Here is a 22,488-nt window from a genome sequence, read left to right as displayed (position 1 = left end):
GGTAAACCAAGTAAAACCATAGGGTGGGGTCAGCAGTTGACCCCTTTCTGTGGGGGTCATCTACCACCAAACCACTAAACATATAAAAACTTAGTGGACGTTTATGCTAAAACCCCAAACACAAAAAAATATAGTAAGCTAATGTTAAGCATAAAAAAGCAGACGCTAACACTAAACACAAATAAATTGTAAAAATATTGTAAGATAACGATATGTACAAAAAAGTAGAACCGAACACTAGACCTCTAAGCTCATTAAAAGTATCAGAAACTAACACTAAACACAAAAAGCTAATGCTAACCACTAAAGACGACCGTCTCTCCAGTCTGGTCTCGCAGACTGCAAAGTCCTCAAGTTCAGTTTTGGACTCTTATTTTGCTACAACTCTAAAGTTTTAGAAATACAGTCACCATAGTCAAAAGCAGATGACATAACATATATAGTTAATCCAAATTATGAAACTGGGTAACATTTTGTGGCACTAATTGGTTTAAAAGGATCACGCTGAAAAATGTCCGTCATCCTGAAATTCAAGTGGTTTTTGGGAAATATGAAAAACTTACGACCTGAAAGGGAAAGATACAAACTGTTATGTTTATTCATATTTGAACGATTTTTACAGTAATATGCTGCACTATGTAAACTAAGCATGGAAGGTCACTCAAGTTAGTGTGTGTGTGTGTGTGGGTGTGTGTGTGGATGCAAGTTCTCCCAGTGCTCTCTACAAACAACCAATCAGACGCATGAGGAGGGTTTTAGCGCTGTCAATCACAATCTTTAGCCGTCAGTAGTCGGTCAGGGAGGAGGAGGAGATTCATCTTTTCACAGATTATCTGTCTCATAACAAACTGTCATGACAAGAAAGCAAGGCAGTTGCATGCCTTTAAAATTGTGCCGCTTTTTATGGGTCAAATAGACTCAACAAATTGTAACAGCAGGGGGGCCAAATTTAATTTTTTGTCATGGGGCCCAAGTTTCGTGGTGGCGCCCTGCTCCATAGATAGATATCAATCTATCTATACAGACAGAGAGATGTTTGTATCTTGTTCTTGGTGTATAAATATCTGGTTTCAACTGTCCCTCTTTTTTTTTTTAGGTGGCCATGTTTTAAGTTTTTTGTCTTCTGTGGTCAAAATCTAGGGACAGTTCAAATGTTCTGCTTTTCATGTGGGAAAAATGTTCGGTTCTTGGCACAAGGTGAAGACATCAGTAAATAGTCTTGAAGTTCTCTTGGTTCAACCAGCCATAGATGGAAATACCAGCTAGTTATCAGTAAATATATTCTGATTCTGATTTTTGAATATTTTAAAATTAACATACTTTACTGTACATTACTTTTGAGTACACTATTTATATTCTACTTTTAATAACTCCACAGTACTTGCGTTGAATTTTTGCCTTTACAGCATTTTACTCTGTTTTTACATATTTTATCTTCTATCTTCATGTGAACCGAACTGCTTTAATTGTTAGTTTAGCTCCTGAATTTCTCCATTGTTGGACAGTAAAAGAATTTCTATTCTGCTCTATTTTGTTTTACAGGGTCGGTGCTGGACTCGCTCTCAGAAGAGGATCTGATTAAGATGTACTTTCATGACGGCTACAGTCATGCAGAAGTTTTGGATTTCTTATCAACAGTTCACAATGTTCAAATGAGACTTTGCTCTTTAAAGAGCAAATTTAAAAAGTTATCAATTTTATGGAAACCAATGATGTCATTCTAGAGAGTTTGTGTCTTTTCTGCTGAAATTTTTCTTCATTTACTATAACTTTGGTTTGTTGTTAGTCCCAGTTCTGGATGATCTGAAGCAGAGACACGTCTTTAGTGGCAGTCATGAACAGACACGGTTTGTGTTCATGGGTTTGCTGCAATGTGACACTGATGAAAGCAAGAAAAGATGGACTACAAATACCATCAGTCCTGCTAAACAGTCTCACTGTTCATCTGTTAAACCGGATGTCATGTACCACCTACCTAACAAGATTTTTGTTGTTGTTTTTCTCATTTATTTAATTAATATCTGGTTAATTTGTTGCCTGTTTGGCAGCTTTCGAAAATAATATGTCATAAAAAAAAATTAAAAAAAATCAGCCATGTGTTAATAATATGTCACTTTTTATTGGAACAGTTTCTGATGACATAAACATTTTCATTTCTAATATTTATATGTAAATACAATTAAACATTACAACAGTTTTCAACAATAGTCGTAGCAGTTGGTAGTGACAGTTGAATGAAGAAATATAAATATATAACTAAACTATGTGTCCTGTTTTGATGCATATTTTACTCCTGGGTTTGGCAGAACAGACTGTAGGTTCCCAGACTCCCAGGAGGAATTGGGACAGTTTATGACCGAGTCAATCAGCAGTCAATGTGGCCATGACCGTCTTTAGGGACAGTTTGAGGACCTCCAGAGACAGTGGCCTAGTGCATCCACTAACTTGGGAATCCTATGTGGAAAACTACACAAGACTAGAAAACATGGTGGACTTGGAAATAAATGAGTCTAAAATTTAAAGGTTGTCAAACAACCACAATGCAGCAGAGTCAGAACTTTGACAGAGCAGGTTTCACAAGTTAACATCTGCCTTCACAGGCCAACATCCACATTTATGTTTTGTGATTCTGTATTTGAACTTAATAAAGTCCAAAGAGTTTTGTAATTCAAAGTTCATGTCTTCTTTGAAACTGATCGTATGTCTTGGGCTTTGGTATCTTGTCAGAGTTTGAACAGGAAAGCGAGGTTTGGTCTGTCTCAAGGAGAATCCTAGCAGTCTGGTTTCTTCTTGTCGTCTGGTGCTGCCCTTTTCGCTGAGCTGAACTTCAAAGATTTCCTCTCACATTTCTGATGTCAGCTTTTCCGCACACAAAGGGCCTGAACACAGAAGCATGAAGCTCCAAAGCATAAATGAAATCCAGGGTTGAAAGGCCATCCTTGAATCTAGAAAACATTTAGTACAAACATCACTTACTGATGCTAAAAAGAGCATGTTATCAAATGGATGTGTTTTACAGTCATACATAAACATTAATATCTCTAATCTTGTTTTTTGTTTAGCACAGCAAATATTGCAAAGCACTTGAATCAGGTTCTTACTTATTTGTCTGCTGGCTACTGTCGATTCTTACCCTACATTCACTTGTTTTAACTGCAACAAAATAGTAACTAAATTAACATAGTTGAAAAAATCTTGGTTTGTTATTGAAGGACCTACTTCACATGGTCTCTGTCTCTTTATGTTGTGTCCTGTCCTCAGCCGTCCCCCTGTTCCATCAGGAAACATTTTTATTGATTTCCAGCAGGATTTTCTGCGTCTCCTCAGTCCTCTGTGTCTTCTCTCTCCTCATTAGTCAAAAGTTGTTGTCTTGTCTCGCTGATGTTGGAGAATCAACACATAATCAGACACACATTCAGTCTAAATAACAGATGATTGAAGGAGACTTTCTGATCAAGTCATCATCATGTCCTCACCTTTTCCACAATCTCTTCCAACCAGTAGATCAGCAGGTGGAGCAGGTCTTCTGTTTTATTTGTTGGTCAACTCAAGTCATGTGACATGAGTTGACAGAGAAATGAAATAAAGAGAAAAGACAACAGAGTTAAAGAGGAAAATAATCATGGACAGCAGACAGAACCAGTTTGTAACTTTCAGCTCAACTCTATGCAGCTCCATCTGAAATGTTTAGTTATGTTTTGTAGATAGAAATGTTCTTACTTTTTTCGTCAACTGGGTTCTCTTATCTTCCTCCACCTGACAGACGGTGTTGAAGGTGGAGGATTCCAGGCTCAGGAGATCCAACCTGGGATGATCAGAACATCAGAGATTTGAGAAGTTTGGATCTTGGATCAGAGACTAGTATCTGTAGTTTTTAAAGTCTATTCTCTTTTTGTGATCTTTCTGTGTTGCAACACATGAATATGGCCATAGAAACTATTTGTTTTATGAGATTAATAGTTTATTTTCCTTCCCTCTGACCCTGTTCTCTAGTTTCCCTCTGCATAAAAGCTCTTAATTAAATCCCTCAATCACAAATTCTGTCTATCTTCTCCTCTGTCTTCTAATTTCTTATTTGATGCTTTAATTAAGTCTCTAATACAAAATATTATCAGGAAAACTTTCCTTACTTAATGTAAATTTGAACTCTATATGGAGGAACACTTTCTACTAATAGTGAATTTCTTTCTATGTTTATTTAGTAAAGCTGATGGTCCCAGTGCCAGCAGGAGGCCAGCAGTATTACGTGTTGTGGAATGCAAAAACTTACAAACAGGAACCAGGAGGACAGGAACCACATGGACAACCACGAAAGAATCCAGCGATGAGCAGCTAAAACCTGGAAGATTAAAACTGGGAGACTGGATTAATGAAGGTACAGGTGAGAACAATTTACTATATTAGAGCGCACCGTGTGGGGAAGCACCGCTATTACACCCTGAAACTTGGCATTTATTTCTGTCTTTTTCTTTTATCCTTAAAGATTTTAATTTGTACTCCGCGGGGTTGTTTTAATTCCTCTACATTTTAATTTGTCCACCGTGACATCATATTAGTCCTAAAAGATTTAAATTTCTCACTACTTGAGAAGCGTTGTCTCCATCCTTAGAGAAATGAATTTGTCCAGAAAAGCGTTGTCTCTTCTCAGTCTTAAGAGATTTTAGGTTTGACACCCAGCAGCATTACTTACTTTTAAAATTATCGCCTGAGTTTAAATGTCTTGCTCATTTTAACATGTGGCCTTGAGGGTTTTGGAATCCAGCCGCCAAATGATTGATCCGTGGATCAACAGTTCATATCCGGGATCCAAAGGTCCTGCCTATTTCTCTCTTCCTCTTTCATCTATGAACATTTAAATTAACTCCCGTTGTTACTGTTATTTCATACGTAAAACGCTTCACTCCCTGTGGATTTTATAATGTCCAGACCAGAATGATTATAACTTTAAAACCGCTGTTTCAATCCGTTTACACCAGAGCTCAACCGATTATATTGTATTGCATATTATATTGAATTTATTATGTCTTAAAAATTAGAACTGTCAGAAATATTGTTTAAATTTTAGAGTTTCATTTGCAGCAGTGTTGTCTCAATTGTATTGATTCCAGTGTCCGGAGCTGCGTTGTCTTAATTGTTGTTGGTTTGATTTTTGCCCAGCAAGATTGGTTTAGATTTAGTATTAATCCTGTGGCGTTGTCTTATTCCTTTTAGCATTTGTCTTTTACGCACCATCCATGTCCGACTCCTTTTAGTGTTTTTTGTTCAGCAGTAAGGTCTTGTTCCTCAGAAATTTAAATTAGCATCCGCCAGCATTTAGTCATACATTCATCAACAGCAAAAAAGTCAGCATTGCCTGTCCAGCTAGAATCCTTAACATCTAAAATGAAACATCTAGCAGCGGGATAAAGAAAAGCCCCGGCGCAAGGCGCTACCTAAGGCATCCTCGGTCCTGCTAGAATCCTTAACATCTAAAATGAAACATCTAGCAGCGGGATAAAGAAAAGCCCCGGTGCAAGGCGCTACCTAAGGCATCCTCGGTCCTGCTAGAAAGCCATTGGCTTTAACAAAAACAACAGAGAAATTACGTTATCCTAATGGGACTTCTCCGGTAGGTCTTCAGTTTTTCAAGAACCCAATCTAATCAGAGTCATCACTTGACAAGTCGTAGTGAGGTCTAAAATACACTTGTCTGGAACTCTCTCTTCCTCTAATTCTGTCAGATCCAATTCCAGATGTTGAAGGCATTGGTTCCTCTTCTTTTTCCATTTGAGACTTCATACAGACACATATGCAAGGGAATGTCAAACTTGGAACTTTGCAATATGTTGATGGGGAAGTACTAATGGCAGGAGAAGACACAATGGGATCCTCACACACTGTCCTTGGTGGACAGTTGAGGACAGGGGATGACAAAACAGAATCTTCACTGATTGGGGGACTGATGGCATAGATTGACATAATGGGACCTTCACATGGCAATCTTGGTGAGGGACTGAAGACAGGGGAGGACAGAATGGGATCCTCACATGCACTCTTAGGTGAAAGACTGATGGGTGAAAAAATGGGATCCACCCAGAATGGCATGGGCGAGGGACTGGAGACAGGGGAGGACTGAAAAGAATCCTCACACAATGTATTTGTGGAGGGACTGAGAACAGGTTCCTCTTCATCATCGCTGTTCCTGGACCTCTTGGCAGGGATCTCCTCTTCAGTACCACTGTCCCTGGTCCTCTTGGAGGGGAGCTCATCTCTAGGCTGCTGCTCCCTGGTGCTTTTAGCAGAGGGCTCCTCTTCAGCGTCACTGTCCCTGGTCCTCTTGGCAGGGGGCTCCTCTTCAGAGTCACTGTCCTTTGTCCTCTTTCTGCTTATGCCGGTCGCAGATGTCACACGAGTCACATCCCCTACCAAACCTACCTGATGACGTTGCGAGATACCAAAAGGTCTGCAGTCATCTGGACTCAAAACAGGCTCTTCAAGTGAGGTCAATTGAAAAATGCCCTCTTGAAGCTTCTGAGCCATCTCGAGCTCAGCGTAAGGACGGTCTACTGTTGGACTGCAGCTGGTAGTACTGATATTACCGTAACTGCTAGTCCAGTCACTACCTACCTCATCTTCACTGAAGACGGTAATAGAGCTACGACTGGAGCTGCTAATACAGCTACCACTGAAACTGCTAGCCCAGTCATCTTGACTGGAGCTACCACTGGAGCTGGTACTACAGTCAACAGACTGCGGAGGTGAACTACACCTCGACTCCTCTGCATGATCTCCAGAAACCATGTTGTCTGACATGATTTCTTGGAAAACATTTGACCACACCTTACCAAGATCCTTACCATCGTCTGGATGTTCCTTCAACGTTGGGGATCCGTCTGCTGGAAGACCTACACTATGAGCTGTGAAGGAAAACAAGAAAAAACCATTGTTCAGCATCAAGACCTTCACAAAAATCCAAAGCAATGTTTAAAGAGAACACTGAAATACCAAAATACACTAACCCAGGTTTGAGAATGTCTAAATATAAATTAAAGAAGTATGTGCTGTGTTGAGGACTTTTTAATAGCTAATAAAATACCTTTAATCTTACATTGTACCATTAGTGTGAATAAAATAAAACACTGCAACAAGTTACTCAGTTTACCCTCCTATAACTCTCACAAATCTTTGATGCTGCTGAACAGGTAAGTTTTATCTTAACAGACAAAACAAGAAACATGAGTCATTCATTACTATTAAACTTAAATTACTGCTTACATAACTTTAACACTATAAAAGAATTGAAAAATAATTAATGTTTCCATTAGAATTTTTAAATGACTAAAATGTTAACTGTAGTTAATTAAATTAAAATCCTCTGAGCTCCACAAATTTTCAGAATCACATCAACAGCTACTCTGACACCCCGTCAGTAAATCCTACAGTATGAATAAATACCTATATACCCCTACATATAGCCAACAGCAGAAATGTACATCTGTAAAAATCAGAGTCTAAAGACTGGGGATCTACTGTAAATAAACAGGCCAACATTCAAGTAACTTCTGAAAATGATACATCACTAAAATGCAATGGAACAAAACACTGTTTTCTGATCTTGAGTAATTACAATAAATAATTTAGTTACTTTGTGAAATCAATAGGCACACATTGATTGTTCTTTAGAGATTTTTTCTAAGAATAAAGTTGTCTGTTGTCATTTAATCAATGTATCCATGGAGACTACATATACTACATTTTCGAAAAGCTGGTTCCAAAACTTATTTTTTTTAAAAACAACTACAGTCAGCATTACTGACATTTTCCAAAATTTCAAACAACTAGCATATAAATCACAAAACAAATTCAATTAACTCACAAATATGTTGCATCCCAAAAATGCAAATTATACCTTCCTAAGTTTTTGTCTTTCTTAACTTTTTATTGAAGTCATTTTATATAATTTCCCCAATGTATCCATGGAAACTAAATATGGTTGGGCATTTTTCAAAAAAATGGACAAAGAACCATCCAGCTTGCCAAGAATTAGACACCAAAGTCATAAAAGCTAATTTTCACAAAGAAATCATTATTTTGTATTTGAAAATCAGCTTTGATTGATGATCACTACGACACAGACACACACGTGCGCGCGCACACACACACACACACACACACATATAATGCTTATTACTGGGGCGACAGTGGTAGGAGTTTGCCCTGCAATGGCCTGCCTTTGTCGTTGTGTCCTTGGTCAAGACTCTTCTCCCACTTTCCTGCTGGTGTTGGTCAGAAGGGCCAATGGTTTGATATAACAGCTGTGGCTACAATCCATTAGCTTATCATCATCAGTGTGTGAACATGTGCATGAATGGAAATTAGTGATTTTATGTAAAGCCTCTTTGAGTGTTCTAATAAACCTCTACAAGTCTGATGTCATTGCCATGGAAACCAAACATGTTTTGTCAGGGTATTTAAAAAAAACCAGTTAAGAATAAGCTAGTTTTCCCGTTTTGTTTTGTTGTTTTTTTTTTCCAAACCAGTATACCAATTTTTCTCAAACACTAGTGCTAACATCCCAGACATTTATCCACAAATTTCAATAAGCTAACACATAAGTCACTAAACTATTTAAATTAACTCACATATTTGTTTCATCCCACAAAAGCAAAAAAGACCTATTAAAGCTATATATTTCAAAGAAGTCAACAAAATTTCGAAGTATTGGACCACAAAGTCTTCAAACCTGATACTGTTAGATTAAATTTGACCGTTTTAGCTTTTTCTAATCAATTCACCATGTTAGCATTCCTGGCGATGCTAAAAACCCCAGATCAACATGTCCTTATCTTGAAAAAATAATAAAACTAAACAATTAAATCATAGTTTGTCATAGGGAAAATACATTTTTAAAAATGTTTTTTAAAGTAATATTAAATATTTAATGCGTATCCATGGATACCGAGTGTGTATCACGGTATTTTTCAAAAAATAACGGTCAAAAACAAACTAATTTTCCAAACAAAACAAAAAAAAAAACAGGCTACATGTTTCTTTCTTCAAATAATAAAACTAAATTAAATTACAGGCTATCAAAGGGGAAAATACATGTTGTTAAATGTTTTTTTAAAGTAACATTAAATAGCTAATGTATTTTATTTAGCGTTTCCATGGAAACTGAATGTTTATCAGAGTATTTTTCAAAAAATAACGGTCACGAACCAACAAATTTTTTCAAGAATTTGACAGTAATTCAACTAATTTGACTATAATTAACTAAAATACATATGTTTCTTAAATCACTACACCAGTTTAACATTCCTGGCATTTCCTGGAAATTCAGTCAAGAAAAAAACTCCTTAGTTGAGAAAGATCTATGCTAGCAAGAATGCTACTTGTCTTTTTTTATACAGCAGGCAATATTTCTTTTAAAAAAACGCACACAAACACAAAATAAACTAAACAATTCATTATTATTTTAGCAATAACTTGTTTTTGTTTAATAAAAATAATAGAAGAATGATATGAACCTTCCAGCTGATCCCCCTGCGGGTCCTTCTCCTGGCCAGGATCCATCTTTCGTGGGTTTTGGGATTCTTCAGCAAGTGCGTAATTCACCAAGCGCTTCTTCAGCAAGTTTTGCAAAGTAGACTTCTCCACAGGTTCAAACCTTCCGAGGCGTTAGGCTCCTTCAGGCGTCTCCTTCAAAAGTCCCGTAGCAAAAGGAAAGAATTCAGAAGGTCGGCGTCATTTATAGGGTTTCCGACGCTAACGTCGTTTCCATGACTTTCATTGACGAAGGCTCAATGACGAATGCACGCGCTGGTGCATTCGCGCAAATTGCACGTGCTTGCATCCATCTCCTGTTGCTGTTAGTTAATAATAAAGTTTAAAAAATGGCTGTGATAATTATTTTGTAATCAACTGCATTAGAATAATATTGTCTGAACAATAGGGCCCCAACTGCACAATGCTGCAGAGGCAACAAACAAAAAAACAAACAAACATAGTTTTAGCATGTATATTATTAAAAACAAAATCTAATCATGTATTTTTTATAAGTTATGGAAAGACTCAAACTTAAACGGTGATTTTGTTGTAGGCCAAGTTGTCTTACAACATGTCAGGGACATGAATAATGTTCAATGGATTTTAACATTTTGATCACAAGATGAACAGGGTATTTCTGAAGCGTATATAAATGTTGCTGCACAGTGCAGTCAGAGTTGTTTATGTCCAGCGGATGTCCAGGAGGTGGCAGCTCGCAGCCCACAGCTTCAAAGCTGTGCCATCATCTTCACCTGCCCTTCAGCTGTCTGCTCTAGCACAGTTCCTGGAAAAAGAGGAAGATTGAGGTAAAGATATTTAAAAAGGTGAATTATTAACTTTGCTGGCTACAGTGTTTTGGTTTTGTTGGTTTGTTTTTGTATGTTTGTCTTCATACTTGGTCTTTTATAAAATGTTTGTGTTTTTATCCACTTCATCTCACACAGTTCTGTTTCACCAGTTTTACTATATTATATAAGACACAGCATTATTTAATTTGTCTCACTGGTTTGTAGAATCCACCGGTCAGCATCTTATTCTCTGGTGTAAAGAAGCAGTAGATAGAGGTGGACGCTCCCTCTGCTGGGGTTTGGATCAAGAAACTCAAGATCTTAGCTATGTTACTTAATTGCATTAGAAAATGGCACCATGTGCCTGGAAAATACTCAACGCTGCATCTTTAAACAACAAAGCAACCATCTTCATCCCCCGTTCTTTTTTTCCCCATCCCATCCCGTCCTTCATCGTGTAAACCTTCTGTCACTCATGCAGCTATCCTCCTCTTCCAGAATATCCTCGTCTCCATCCTCTCTCCCCATGGCAACGCTCTGCTCTGGAACTTGCTTGAACACTGCCTGTGGCTGTGCAGGATTAACTCTAAATTTATATTGTTCAGCTTCAGTAATTTCATGCATCCCGGCACCGCACTCAAATTCTTCTTGGCTACACCTAGCTTCTTCATACTGTAGCTCATTTCTTGAAAGCATCTCCTCACCTTCTCTATCAACACATATAAAGTGAACCTGATCTGCAGAGCTTTTTTTCTTCAGAGTTAAACCAAACTGCTGCTTTCCCATATGTTCATGGTATGGATCACAAACGTTATCCCTTTTCAGTAATTGCTACCCTGCATGTCATGCCTGCATTTCCAAATGCTCTTTGGAAAAGTCAAGAGTCGTTTGTTTGAATCAATTGGATTATTTGTGCAATTTTTTTTGACCACTAAATATGCCACGGTCTATTAGTGGTATTCTGATGAAGTGGAAGTGACTGGGAAGGACAGAAATTCAGCCGTGAAGTGGTAAACCAAGTAAAACCATAGGGTGGGGTCAGCAGTTGACCCCTTTCTGTGGGGGTCATCTACCACCAAACCACTAAACATATAAAAACTTAGTGGACGTTTATGCTAAAACCCCAAACACAAAAAAATATAGTAAGCTAATGTTAAGCATAAAAAAGCAGACGCTAACACTAAACACAAATAAATTGTAAAAATATTGTAAGATAACGATATGTACAAAAAAGTAGAACCGAACACTAGACCTCTAAGCTCATTAAAAGTATCAGAAACTAACACTAAACACAAAAAGCTAATGCTAACCACTAAAGACGACCGTCTCTCCAGTCTGGTCTCGCAGACTGCAAAGTCCTCAAGTTCAGTTTTGGACTCTTATTTTGCTACAACTCTAAAGTTTTAGAAATACAGTCACCATAGTCAAAAGCAGATGACATAACATATATAGTTAATCCAAATTATGAAACTGGGTAACATTTTGTGGCACTAATTGGTTTAAAAGGATCACGCTGAAAAATGTCCGTCATCCTGAAATTCAAGTGGTTTTTGGGAAATATGAAAAACTTACGACCTGAAAGGGAAAGATACAAACTGTTATGTTTATTCATATTTGAACGATTTTTACAGTAATATGCTGCACTATGTAAACTAAGCATGGAAGGTCACTCAAGTTAGTGTGTGTGTGTGTGTGGGTGTGTGTGTGGATGCAAGTTCTCCCAGTGCTCTCTACAAACAACCAATCAGACGCATGAGGAGGGTTTTAGCGCTGTCAATCACAATCTTTAGCCGTCAGTAGTCGGTCAGGGAGGAGGAGGAGATTCATCTTTTCACAGATTATCTGTCTCATAACAAACTGTCATGACAAGAAAGCAAGGCAGTTGCATGCCTTTAAAATTGTGCCGCTTTTTATGGGTCAAATAGACTCAACAAATTGTAACAGCAGGGGGGCCAAATTTAATTTTTTGTCATGGGGCCCAAGTTTCGTGGTGGCGCCCTGCTCCATAGATAGATATCAATCTATCTATACAGACAGAGAGATGTTTGTATCTTGTTCTTGGTGTATAAATATCTGGTTTCAACTGTCCCTCTTTTTTTTTTTAGGTGGCCATGTTTTAAGTTTTTTGTCTTCTGTGGTCAAAATCTAGGGACAGTTCAAATGTTCTGCTTTTCATGTGGGAAAAATGTTCGGTTCTTGGCACAAGGTGAAGACATCAGTAAATAGTCTTGAAGTTCTCTTGGTTCAACCAGCCATAGATGGAAATACCAGCTAGTTATCAGTAAATATATTCTGATTCTGATTTTTGAATATTTTAAAATTAACATACTTTACTGTACATTACTTTTGAGTACACTATTTATATTCTACTTTTAATAACTCCACAGTACTTGCGTTGAATTTTTGCCTTTACAGCATTTTACTCTGTTTTTACATATTTTATCTTCTATCTTCATGTGAACCGAACTGCTTTAATTGTTAGTTTAGCTCCTGAATTTCTCCATTGTTGGACAGTAAAAGAATTTCTATTCTGCTCTATTTTGTTTTACAGGGTCGGTGCTGGACTCGCTCTCAGAAGAGGATCTGATTAAGATGTACTTTCATGACGGCTACAGTCATGCAGAAGTTTTGGATTTCTTATCAACAGTTCACAATGTTCAAATGAGACTTTGCTCTTTAAAGAGCAAATTTAAAAAGTTATCAATTTTATGGAAACCAATGATGTCATTCTAGAGAGTTTGTGTCTTTTCTGCTGAAATTTTTCTTCATTTACTATAACTTTGGTTTGTTGTTAGTCCCAGTTCTGGATGATCTGAAGCAGAGACACGTCTTTAGTGGCAGTCATGAACAGACATGGTTTGTGTTCATGGGTTTGCTGCAATGTGACACTGATGAAAGCAAGAAAAGATGGACTACAAATACCATCAGTCCTGCTAAACAGTCTCACTGTTCATCTGTTAAACCGGATGTCATGTACCACCTACCTAACAAGATTTTTGTTGTTGTTTTTCTCATTTATTTAATTAATATCTGGTTAATTTGTTGCCTGTTTGGCAGCTTTCGAAAATAATATGTCATAAAAAAAATAAAAAAAAATCAGCCATGTGTTAATAATATGTCACTTTTTATTGGAACAGTTTCTGATGACATAAACATTTTCATTTCTAATATTTATATGTAAATACAATTAAACATTACAACAGTTTTCAACAATAGTCGTAGCAGTTGGTAGTGACAGTTGAATGAAGAAATATAAATATATAACTAAACTATGTGTCCTGTTTTGATGCATATTTTACTCCTGGGTTTGGCAGAACAGACTGTAGGTTCCCAGACTCCCAGGAGGAATTGGGACAGTTTATGACCGAGTCAATCAGCAGTCAATGTGGCCATGACCGTCTTTAGGGACAGTTTGAGGACCTCCAGAGACAGTGGCCTAGTGCATCCACTAACTTGGGAATCCTATGTGGAAAACTACACAAGACTAGAAAACATGGTGGACTTGGAAATAAATGAGTCTAAAATTTAAAGGTTGTCAAACAACCACAATGCAGCAGAGTCAGAACTTTGACAGAGCAGGTTTCACAAGTTAACATCTGCCTTCACAGGCCAACATCCACATTTATGTTTTGTGATTCTGTATTTGAACTTAATAAAGTCCAAAGAGTTTTGTAATTCAAAGTTCATGTCTTCTTTGAAACTGATCGTATGTCTTGGGCTTTGGTATCTTGTCAGAGTTTGAACAGGAAAGCGAGGTTTGGTCTGTCTCAAGGAGAATCCTAGCAGTCTGGTTTCTTCTTGTCGTCTGGTGCTGCCCTTTTCGCTGAGCTGAACTTCAAAGATTTCCTCTCACATTTCTGATGTCAGCTTTTCCGCACACAAAGGGCCTGAACACAGAAGCATGAAGCTCCAAAGCATAAATGAAATCCAGGGTTGAAAGGCCATCCTTGAATCTAGAAAACATTTAGTACAAACATCACTTACTGATGCTAAAAAGAGCATGTTATCAAATGGATGTGTTTTACAGTCATACATAAACATTAATATCTCTAATCTTGTTTTTTGTTTAGCACAGCAAATATTGCAAAGCACTTGAATCAGGTTCTTACTTATTTGTCTGCTGGCTACTGTCGATTCTTACCCTACATTCACTTGTTTTAACTGCAACAAAATAGTAACTAAATTAACATAGTTGAAAAAATCTTGGTTTGTTATTGAAGGACCTACTTCACATGGTCTCTGTCTCTTTATGTTGTGTCCTGTCCTCAGCCGTCCCCCTGTTCCATCAGGAAACATTTTTATTGATTTCCAGCAGGATTTTCTGCGTCTCCTCAGTCCTCTGTGTCTTCTCTCTCCTCATTAGTCAAAAGTTGTTGTCTTGTCTCGCTGATGTTGGAGAATCAACACATAATCAGACACACATTCAGTCTAAATAACAGATGATTGAAGGAGACTTTCTGATCAAGTCATCATCATGTCCTCACCTTTTCCACAATCTCTTCCAACCAGTAGATCAGCAGGTGGAGCAGGTCTTCTGTTTTATTTGTTGGTCAACTCAAGTCATGTGACAGGAGTTGACAGAGAAATGAAATAAAGAGAAAAGACAACAGAGTTAAAGAGGAAAATAATCATGGACAGCAGACAGAACCAGTTTGTAACTTTCAGCTCAACTCTATGCAGCTCCATCTGAAATGTTTAGTTATGTTTTGTAGATAGAAATGTTCTTACTTTTTTCGTCAACTGGGTTCTCTTATCTTCCTCCACCTGACAGACGGTGTTGAAGGTGGAGGATTCCAGGCTCAGGAGATCCAACCTGGGATGATCAGAACATCAGAGATTTGAGAAGTTTGGATCTTGGATCAGAGACTAGTATCTGTAGTTTTTAAAGTCTATTCTCTTTTTGTGATCTTTCTGTGTTGCAACACATGAATATGGCCATAGAAACTATTTGTTTTATGAGATTAATAGTTTATTTTCCTTCCCTCTGACCCTGTTCTCTAGTTTCCCTCTGCATAAAAGCTCTTAATTAAATCCCTCAATCACAAATTCTGTCTATCTTCTCCTCTGTCTTCTAATTTCTTATTTGATGCTTTAATTAAGTCTCTAATACAAAATATTATCAGGAAAACTTTCCTTACTTAATGTAAATTTGAACTCTATATGGAGGAACACTTTCTACTAATAGTGAATTTCTTTCTATGTTTATTTAGTAAAGCTGATGGTCCCAGTGCCAGCAGGAGGCCAGCAGTATTACGTGTTGTGGAATGCAAAAACTTACAAACAGGAACCAGGAGGACAGGAACCACATGGACAACCACGAAAGAATCCAGCGATGAGCAGCTAAAACCTGGAAGATTAAAACTGGGAGACTGGATTAATGAAGGTACAGGTGAGAACAATTTACTATATTAGAGCGCACCGTGTGGGGAAGCACCGCTATTACACCCTGAAACTTGGCATTTATTTCTGTCTTTTTCTTTTATCCTTAAAGATTTTAATTTGTACTCCGCGGGGTTGTTTTAATTCCTCTACATTTTAATTTGTCCACCGTGACATCATATTAGTCCTAAAAGATTTAAATTTCTCACTACTTGAGAAGCGTTGTCTCCATCCTTAGAGAAATGAATTTGTCCAGAAAAGCGTTGTCTCTTCTCAGTCTTAAGAGATTTTAGGTTTGACACCCAGCAGCATTACTTACTTTTAAAATTATCGCCTGAGTTTAAATGTCTTGCTCATTTTAACATGTGGCCTTGAGGGTTTTGGAATCCAGCCGCCAAATGATTGATCCGTGGATCAACAGTTCATATCCGGGATCCAAAGGTCCTGCCTATTTCTCTCTTCCTCTTTCATCTATGAACATTTAAATTAACTCCCGTTGTTACTGTTATTTCATACGTAAAACGCTTCACTCCCTGTGGATTTTATAATGTCCAGACCAGAATGATTATAACTTTAAAACCGCTGTTTCAATCCGTTTACACCAGAGCTCAACCGATTATATTGTATTGCATATTATATTGAATTTATTATGTCTTAAAAATTAGAACTGTCAGAAATATTGTTTAAATTTTAGAGTTTCATTTGCAGCAGTGTTGTCTCAATTGTATTGATTCCAGTGTCCGGAGCTGCGTTGTCTTAATTGTTGTTGGTTTGATTTTTGCCCAGCAAGATTGGTTTAGATTTAGTATTAATCCTGTGGCGTTGTCTTATTCCTTTTAGCATTTGTCTTTTACGCACCATCCATGTCCGACTCCTTTTAGTGTTTTTTGTTCAGCAGTAAGGTCTTGTTCCTCAGAAATTTAAATTAGCATCCGCCAGCATTTAGTCATACATTCATCAACAGCAAAAAAGTCAGCATTGCCTGTCCAGCTAGAATCCTTAACATCTAAAATGAAACATCTAGCAGCGGGATAAAGAAAAGCCCCGGCGCAAGACGCTACCTAAGGCATCCTCGGTCCTGCTAGAATCCTTAACATCTAAAATGAAACATCTAGCAGCGGGATAAAGAAAAGCCCCGGCGCAAGGCGCTACCTAAGGCATCCTCGGTCCTGCTAGAATCCTTAACATCTAAAATGAAACATCTAGCAGCGGGATAAAGAAAAGCCCCGGCGCAAGGCGCTACCTAAGGCATCCTCGGTCCTGCTAGAATCCTTAACATCTAAAATGAAACATCTAGCAGCGGGATAAAGAAAAGCCCCGGCGCAAGGCGCTACCTAAGGCATCCTCGGTCCTGCTAGAATCCTTAACATCTAAAATGAAACATCTAGCAGCGGGATAAAGAAAAGCCCCGGTGCAAGGCGCTACCTAAGGCATCCTCGGTCCTGCTAGAAAGCCATTGGCTTTAACAAAAACAACAGAGAAATTACGTTATCCTAATGGGACTTCTCCGGTAGGTCTTCAGTTTTTCAAGAACCCAATCTAATCAGAGTCATCACTTGACAAGTCGTAGTGAGGTCTAAAATACACTTGTCTGGAACTCTCTCTTCCTCTAATTCTGTCAGATCCAATTCCAGATGTTGAAGGCATTGGTTCCTCTTCTTTTTCCATTTGAGACTTCATACAGACACATATGCAAGGGAATGTCAAACTTGGAACTTTGCAATATGTTGATGGGGAAGTACTAATGGCAGGAGAAGACACAATGGGATCCTCACACACTGTCCTTGGTGGACAGTTGAGGACAGGGGATGACAAAACAGAATCTTCACTGATTGGGGGACTGATGGCATAGATTGACATAATGGGACCTTCACATGGCAATCTTGGTGAGGGACTGAAGACAGGGGAGGACAGAATGGGATCCTCACATGCACTCTTAGGTGAAAGACTGATGGGTGAAAAAATGGGATCCACCCAGAATGGCATGGGCGAGGGACTGGAGACAGGGGAGGACTGAAAAGAATCCTCACACAATGTATTTGTGGAGGGACTGAGAACAGGTTCCTCTTCATCATCGCTGTTCCTGGACCTCTTGGCAGGGATCTCCTCTTCAGTACCACTGTCCCTGGTCCTCTTGGAGGGGAGCTCATCTCTAGGCTGCTGCTCCCTGGTGCTTTTAGCAGAGGGCTCCTCTTCAGCGTCACTGTCCCTGGTCCTCTTGGCAGGGGGCTCCTCTTCAGAGTCACTGTCCCTGGTCCTCTTGGCAGGGGGCTCCTCTTCAGCGTCACTGTCCCTGGTCCTCTTGGCAGGGGGCTCCTCTTCAGAGTCACTGTCCTTTGTCCTCTTTCTGCTTATGCCGGTCGCAGATGTCACACGAGTCACATCCCCTACCAAACCTACCTGATGACGTTGCGAGATACCAAAAGGTCTGCAGTCATCTGGACTCAAAACAGGCTCTTCAAGTGAGGTCAATTGAAAAATGCCCTCTTGAAGCTTCTGAGCCATCTCGAGCTCAGCGTAAGGACGGTCTACTGTTGGACTGCAGCTGGTAGTACTGATATTACCGTAACTGCTAGTCCAGTCACTACCTACCTCATCTTCACTGAAGACGGTAATAGAGCTACGACTGGAGCTGCTAATACAGCTACCACTGAAACTGCTAGCCCAGTCATCTTGACTGGAGCTACCACTGGAGCTGGTACTACAGTCAACAGACTGCGGAGGTGAACTACACCTCGACTCCTCTGCATGATCTCCAGAAACCATGTTGTCTGACATGATTTCTTGGAAAACATTTGACCACACCTTACCAAGATCCTTACCATCGTCTGGATGTTCCTTCAACGTTGGGGATCCGTCTGCTGGAAGACCTACACTATGAGCTGTGAAGGAAAACAAGAAAAAACCATCGTTCAGCATCAAGACCTTCACAAAAATCCAAAGCAATGTTTAAAGAGAACACTGAAATACCAAAATACACTAACCCAGGTTTGAGAATGTCTAAATATAAATTAAAGAAGTATGTGCTGTGTTGAGGACTTTTTAATAGCTAATAAAATACCTTTAATCTTACATTGTACCATTAGTGTGAATAAAATAAAACACTGCAACAAGTTACTCAGTTTACCCTCCTATAACTCTCACAAATCTTTGATGCTGCTGAACAGGTAAGTTTTATCTTAACAGACAAAACAAGAAACATGAGTCATTCATTACTATTAAACTTAAATTACTGCTTACATAACTTTAACACTATAAAAGAATTGAAAAATAATTAATGTTTCCATTAGAATTTTTAAATGACTAAAATGTTAACTGTAGTTAATTAAATTAAAATCCTCTGAGCTCCACAAATTTTCAGAATCACATCAACAGCTACTCTGACACCCCGTCAGTAAATCCTACAGTATGAATAAATACCTATATACCCCTACATATAGCCAACAGCAGAAATGTACATCTGTAAAAATCAGAGTCTAAAGACTGGGGATCTACTGTAAATAAACAGGCCAACATTCAAGTAACTTCTGAAAATGATACATCACTAAAATGCAATGGAACAAAACACTGTTTTCTGATCTTGAGTAATTACAATAAATAATTTAGTTACTTTGTGAAATCAATAGGCACACATTGATTGTTCTTTAGAGATTTTTTCTAAGAATAAAGTTGTCTGTTGTCATTTAATCAATGTATCCATGGAGACTACATATACTACATTTTCGAAAAGCTGGTTCCAAAACTTATTTTTTTTAAAAACAACTACAGTCAGCATTACTGACATTTTCCAAAATTTCAAACAACTAGCATATAAATCACAAAACAAATTCAATTAACTCACAAATATGTTGCATCCCAAAAATGCAAATTATACCTTCCTAAGTTTTTGTCTTTCTTAACTTTTTATTGAAGTCATTTTATATAATTTCCCCAATGTATCCATGGAAACTAAATATGGTTGGGCATTTTTCAAAAAAATGGACAAAGAACCATCCAGCTTGCCAAGAATTAGACACCAAAGTCATAAAAGCTAATTTTCACAAAGAAATCATTATTTTGTATTTGAAAATCAGCTTTGATTGATGATCACTACGACACAGACACACACGTGCGCGCGCACACACACACACACACACACACATATAATGCTTATTACTGGGGCGACAGTGGTAGGAGTTTGCCCTGCAATGGCCTGCCTTTGTCGTTGTGTCCTTGGTCAAGACTCTTCTCCCACTTTCCTGCTGGTGTTGGTCAGAAGGGCCAATGGTTTGATATAACAGCTGTGGCTACAATCCATTAGCTTATCATCATCAGTGTGTGAACATGTGCATGAATGGAAATTAGTGATTTTATGTAAAGCCTCTTTGAGTGTTCTAATAAACCTCTACAAGTCTGATGTCATTGCCATGGAAACCAAACATGTTTTGTCAGGGTATTTAAAAAAAACCAGTTAAGAATAAGCTAGTTTTCCCGTTTTGTTTTGTTGTTTTTTTTTTCCAAACCAGTATACCAATTTTTCTCAAACACTAGTGCTAACATCCCAGACATTTATCCACAAATTTCAATAAGCTAACACATAAGTCACTAAACTATTTAAATTAACTCACATATTTGTTTCATCCCACAAAAGCAAAAAAGACCTATTAAAGCTATATATTTCAAAGAAGTCAACAAAATTTCGAAGTATTGGACCACAAAGTCTTCAAACCTGATACTGTTAGATTAAATTTGACCGTTTTAGCTTTTTCTAATCAATTCACCATGTTAGCATTCCTGGCGATGCTAAAAACCCCAGATCAACATGTCCTTATCTTGAAAAAATAATAAAACTAAACAATTAAATCATAGTTTGTCATAGGGAAAATACATTTTTAAAAATGTTTTTTAAAGTAATATTAAATATTTAATGCGTATCCATGGATACCGAGTGTGTATCACGGTATTTTTCAAAAAATAACGGTCAAAAACAAACTAATTTTCCAAACAAAACAAAAAAAAAAAACAGGCTACATGTTTCTTTCTTCAAATAATAAAACTAAATTAAATTACAGGCTATCAAAGGGGAAAATACATGTTGTTAAATGTTTTTTTAAAGTAACATTAAATAGCTAATGTATTTTATTTAGCGTTTCCATGGAAACTGAATGTTTATCAGAGTATTTTTCAAAAAATAACGGTCACGAACCAACAAATTTTTTCAAGAATTTGACAGTAATTCAACTAATTTGACTATAATTAACTAAAATACATATGTTTCTTAAATCACTACACCAGTTTAACATTCCTGGCATTTCCTGGAAATTCAGTCAAGAAAAAAACTCCTTAGTTGAGAAAGATCTATGCTAGCAAGAATGCTACTTGTCTTTTTTTATACAGCAGGCAATATTTCTTTTAAAAAAACGCACACAAACACAAAATAAACTAAACAATTCATTATTATTTTAGCAATAACTTGTTTTTGTTTAATAAAAATAATAGAAGAATGATATGAACCTTCCAGCTGATCCCCCTGCGGGTCCTTCTCCTGGCCAGGATCCATCTTTCGTGGGTTTTGGGATTCTTCAGCAAGTGCGTAATTCACCAAGCGCTTCTTCAGCAAGTTTTGCAAAGTAGACTTCTCCACAGGTTCAAACCTTCCGAGGCGTTAGGCTCCTTCAGGCGTCTCCTTCAAAAGTCCCGTAGCAAAAGGAAAGAATTCAGAAGGTCGGCGTCATTTATAGGGTTTCCGACGCTAACGTCGTTTCCATGACTTTCATTGACGAAGGCTCAATGACGAATGCACGCGCTGGTGCATTCGCGCAAATTGCACGTGCTTGCATCCATCTCCTGTTGCTGTTAGTTAATAATAAAGTTTAAAAAATGGCTGTGATAATTATTTTGTAATCAACTGCATTAGAATAATATTGTCTGAACAATAGGGCCCCAACTGCACAATGCTGCAGAGGCAACAAACAAAAAAACAAACAAACATAGTTTTAGCATGTATATTATTAAAAACAAAATCTAATCATGTATTTTTTATAAGTTATGGAAAGACTCAAACTTAAACGGTGATTTTGTTGTAGGCCAAGTTGTCTTACAACATGTCAGGGACATGAATAATGTTCAATGGATTTTAACATTTTGATCACAAGATGAACAGGGTATTTCTGAAGCGTATATAAATGTTGCTGCACAGTGCAGTCAGAGTTGTTTATGTCCAGCGGATGTCCAGGAGGTGGCAGCTCGCAGCCCACAGCTTCAAAGCTGTGCCATCATCTTCACCTGCCCTTCAGCTGTCTGCTCTAGCACAGTTCCTGGAAAAAGAGGAAGATTGAGGTAAAGATATTTAAAAAGGTGAATTATTAACTTTGCTGGCTACAGTGTTTTGGTTTTGTTGGTTTGTTTTTGTATGTTTGTCTTCATACTTGGTCTTTTATAAAATGTTTGTGTTTTTATCCACTTCATCTCACACAGTTCTGTTTCACCAGTTTTACTATATTATATAAGACACAGCATTATTTAATTTGTCTCACTGGTTTGTAGAATCCACCGGTCAGCATCTTATTCTCTGGTGTAAAGAAGCAGTAGATAGAGGTGGACGCTCCCTCTGCTGGGGTTTGGATCAAGAAACTCAAGATCTTAGCTATGTTACTTAATTGCATTAGAAAATGGCACCATGTGCCTGGAAAATACTCAACGCTGCATCTTTAAACAACAAAGCAACCATCTTCATCCCCCGTTCTTTTTTTCCCCATCCCATCCCGTCCTTCATCGTGTAAACCTTCTGTCACTCATGCAGCTATCCTCCTCTTCC

The 22,488-nt window shown here is 37.9% G+C and overlaps 1 protein-coding gene and 1 long non-coding RNA gene across 4 annotated transcripts; both read right to left on the bottom strand.

Moving 5' to 3' along the window:
• Positions 1–2,093: 2,093 nt before the first annotated feature.
• LOC114155358 (uncharacterized) lies at positions 2,094–14,856 on the bottom strand. 3 transcript variants are annotated; one of them, XR_003597723.1, is made up of 5 exons: positions 14,798–14,856; positions 14,541–14,699; positions 3,477–3,805; positions 3,220–3,378; positions 2,094–2,945 (listed from the first exon to the last, which is right to left on the bottom strand). It is a non-coding gene; the product is annotated as an uncharacterized LOC114155358 (long non-coding RNA). The 3 variants fall into 3 exon arrangements; XR_003597724.1 differs by lacking the exons at positions 14,541–14,699; positions 14,798–14,856 and adding an exon at positions 4,271–5,413; XR_003597725.1 differs by lacking the exons at positions 2,094–2,945; positions 3,220–3,378; positions 3,477–3,805 and adding an exon at positions 13,415–14,266.
• Positions 14,857–17,089: 2,233 nt separating this feature from the next.
• LOC114156610 (protein IWS1 homolog) lies at positions 17,090–21,449 on the bottom strand. The gene is made up of 2 exons (XM_028037143.1): positions 21,186–21,449; positions 17,090–18,574 (listed from the first exon to the last, which is right to left on the bottom strand). The coding sequence occupies exons 1-2, from the start codon at positions 21,229–21,231 to the stop codon at positions 17,232–17,234; spliced, it is 1,389 nt and encodes a 462-aa protein (XP_027892944.1). The 5' UTR covers positions 21,232–21,449; the 3' UTR covers positions 17,090–17,231.
• Between the last annotated feature and the right edge of the window lie 1,039 nt (positions 21,450–22,488).

Source organism: Xiphophorus couchianus, chromosome 13, assembly GCF_001444195.1.
Source record: "Xiphophorus couchianus chromosome 13, X_couchianus-1.0, whole genome shotgun sequence".
NCBI classification, from domain to species: domain Eukaryota; kingdom Metazoa; phylum Chordata; class Actinopteri; order Cyprinodontiformes; family Poeciliidae; genus Xiphophorus; species Xiphophorus couchianus.
Note: the sequence above shows the minus strand (reverse complement) of the source record. Positions and strands in the feature narration are given on the sequence as shown.

Bases quoted from the DNA above. Each gene is read 5' to 3' on its own strand.
- LOC114156610 (XM_028037143.1), bottom strand. From the start codon at position 21,231: ATGGATCCTGGCCAGGAGAAGGACCCGCAGGGGGATCAGCTGGAAG. The intron at 18,575-21,185 runs GTTCATATCATT...TTTCCTTCACAG, and splicing joins GCAGGGGGATCAGCTGGAAG to CTCATAGTGTAGGTCTTCCA.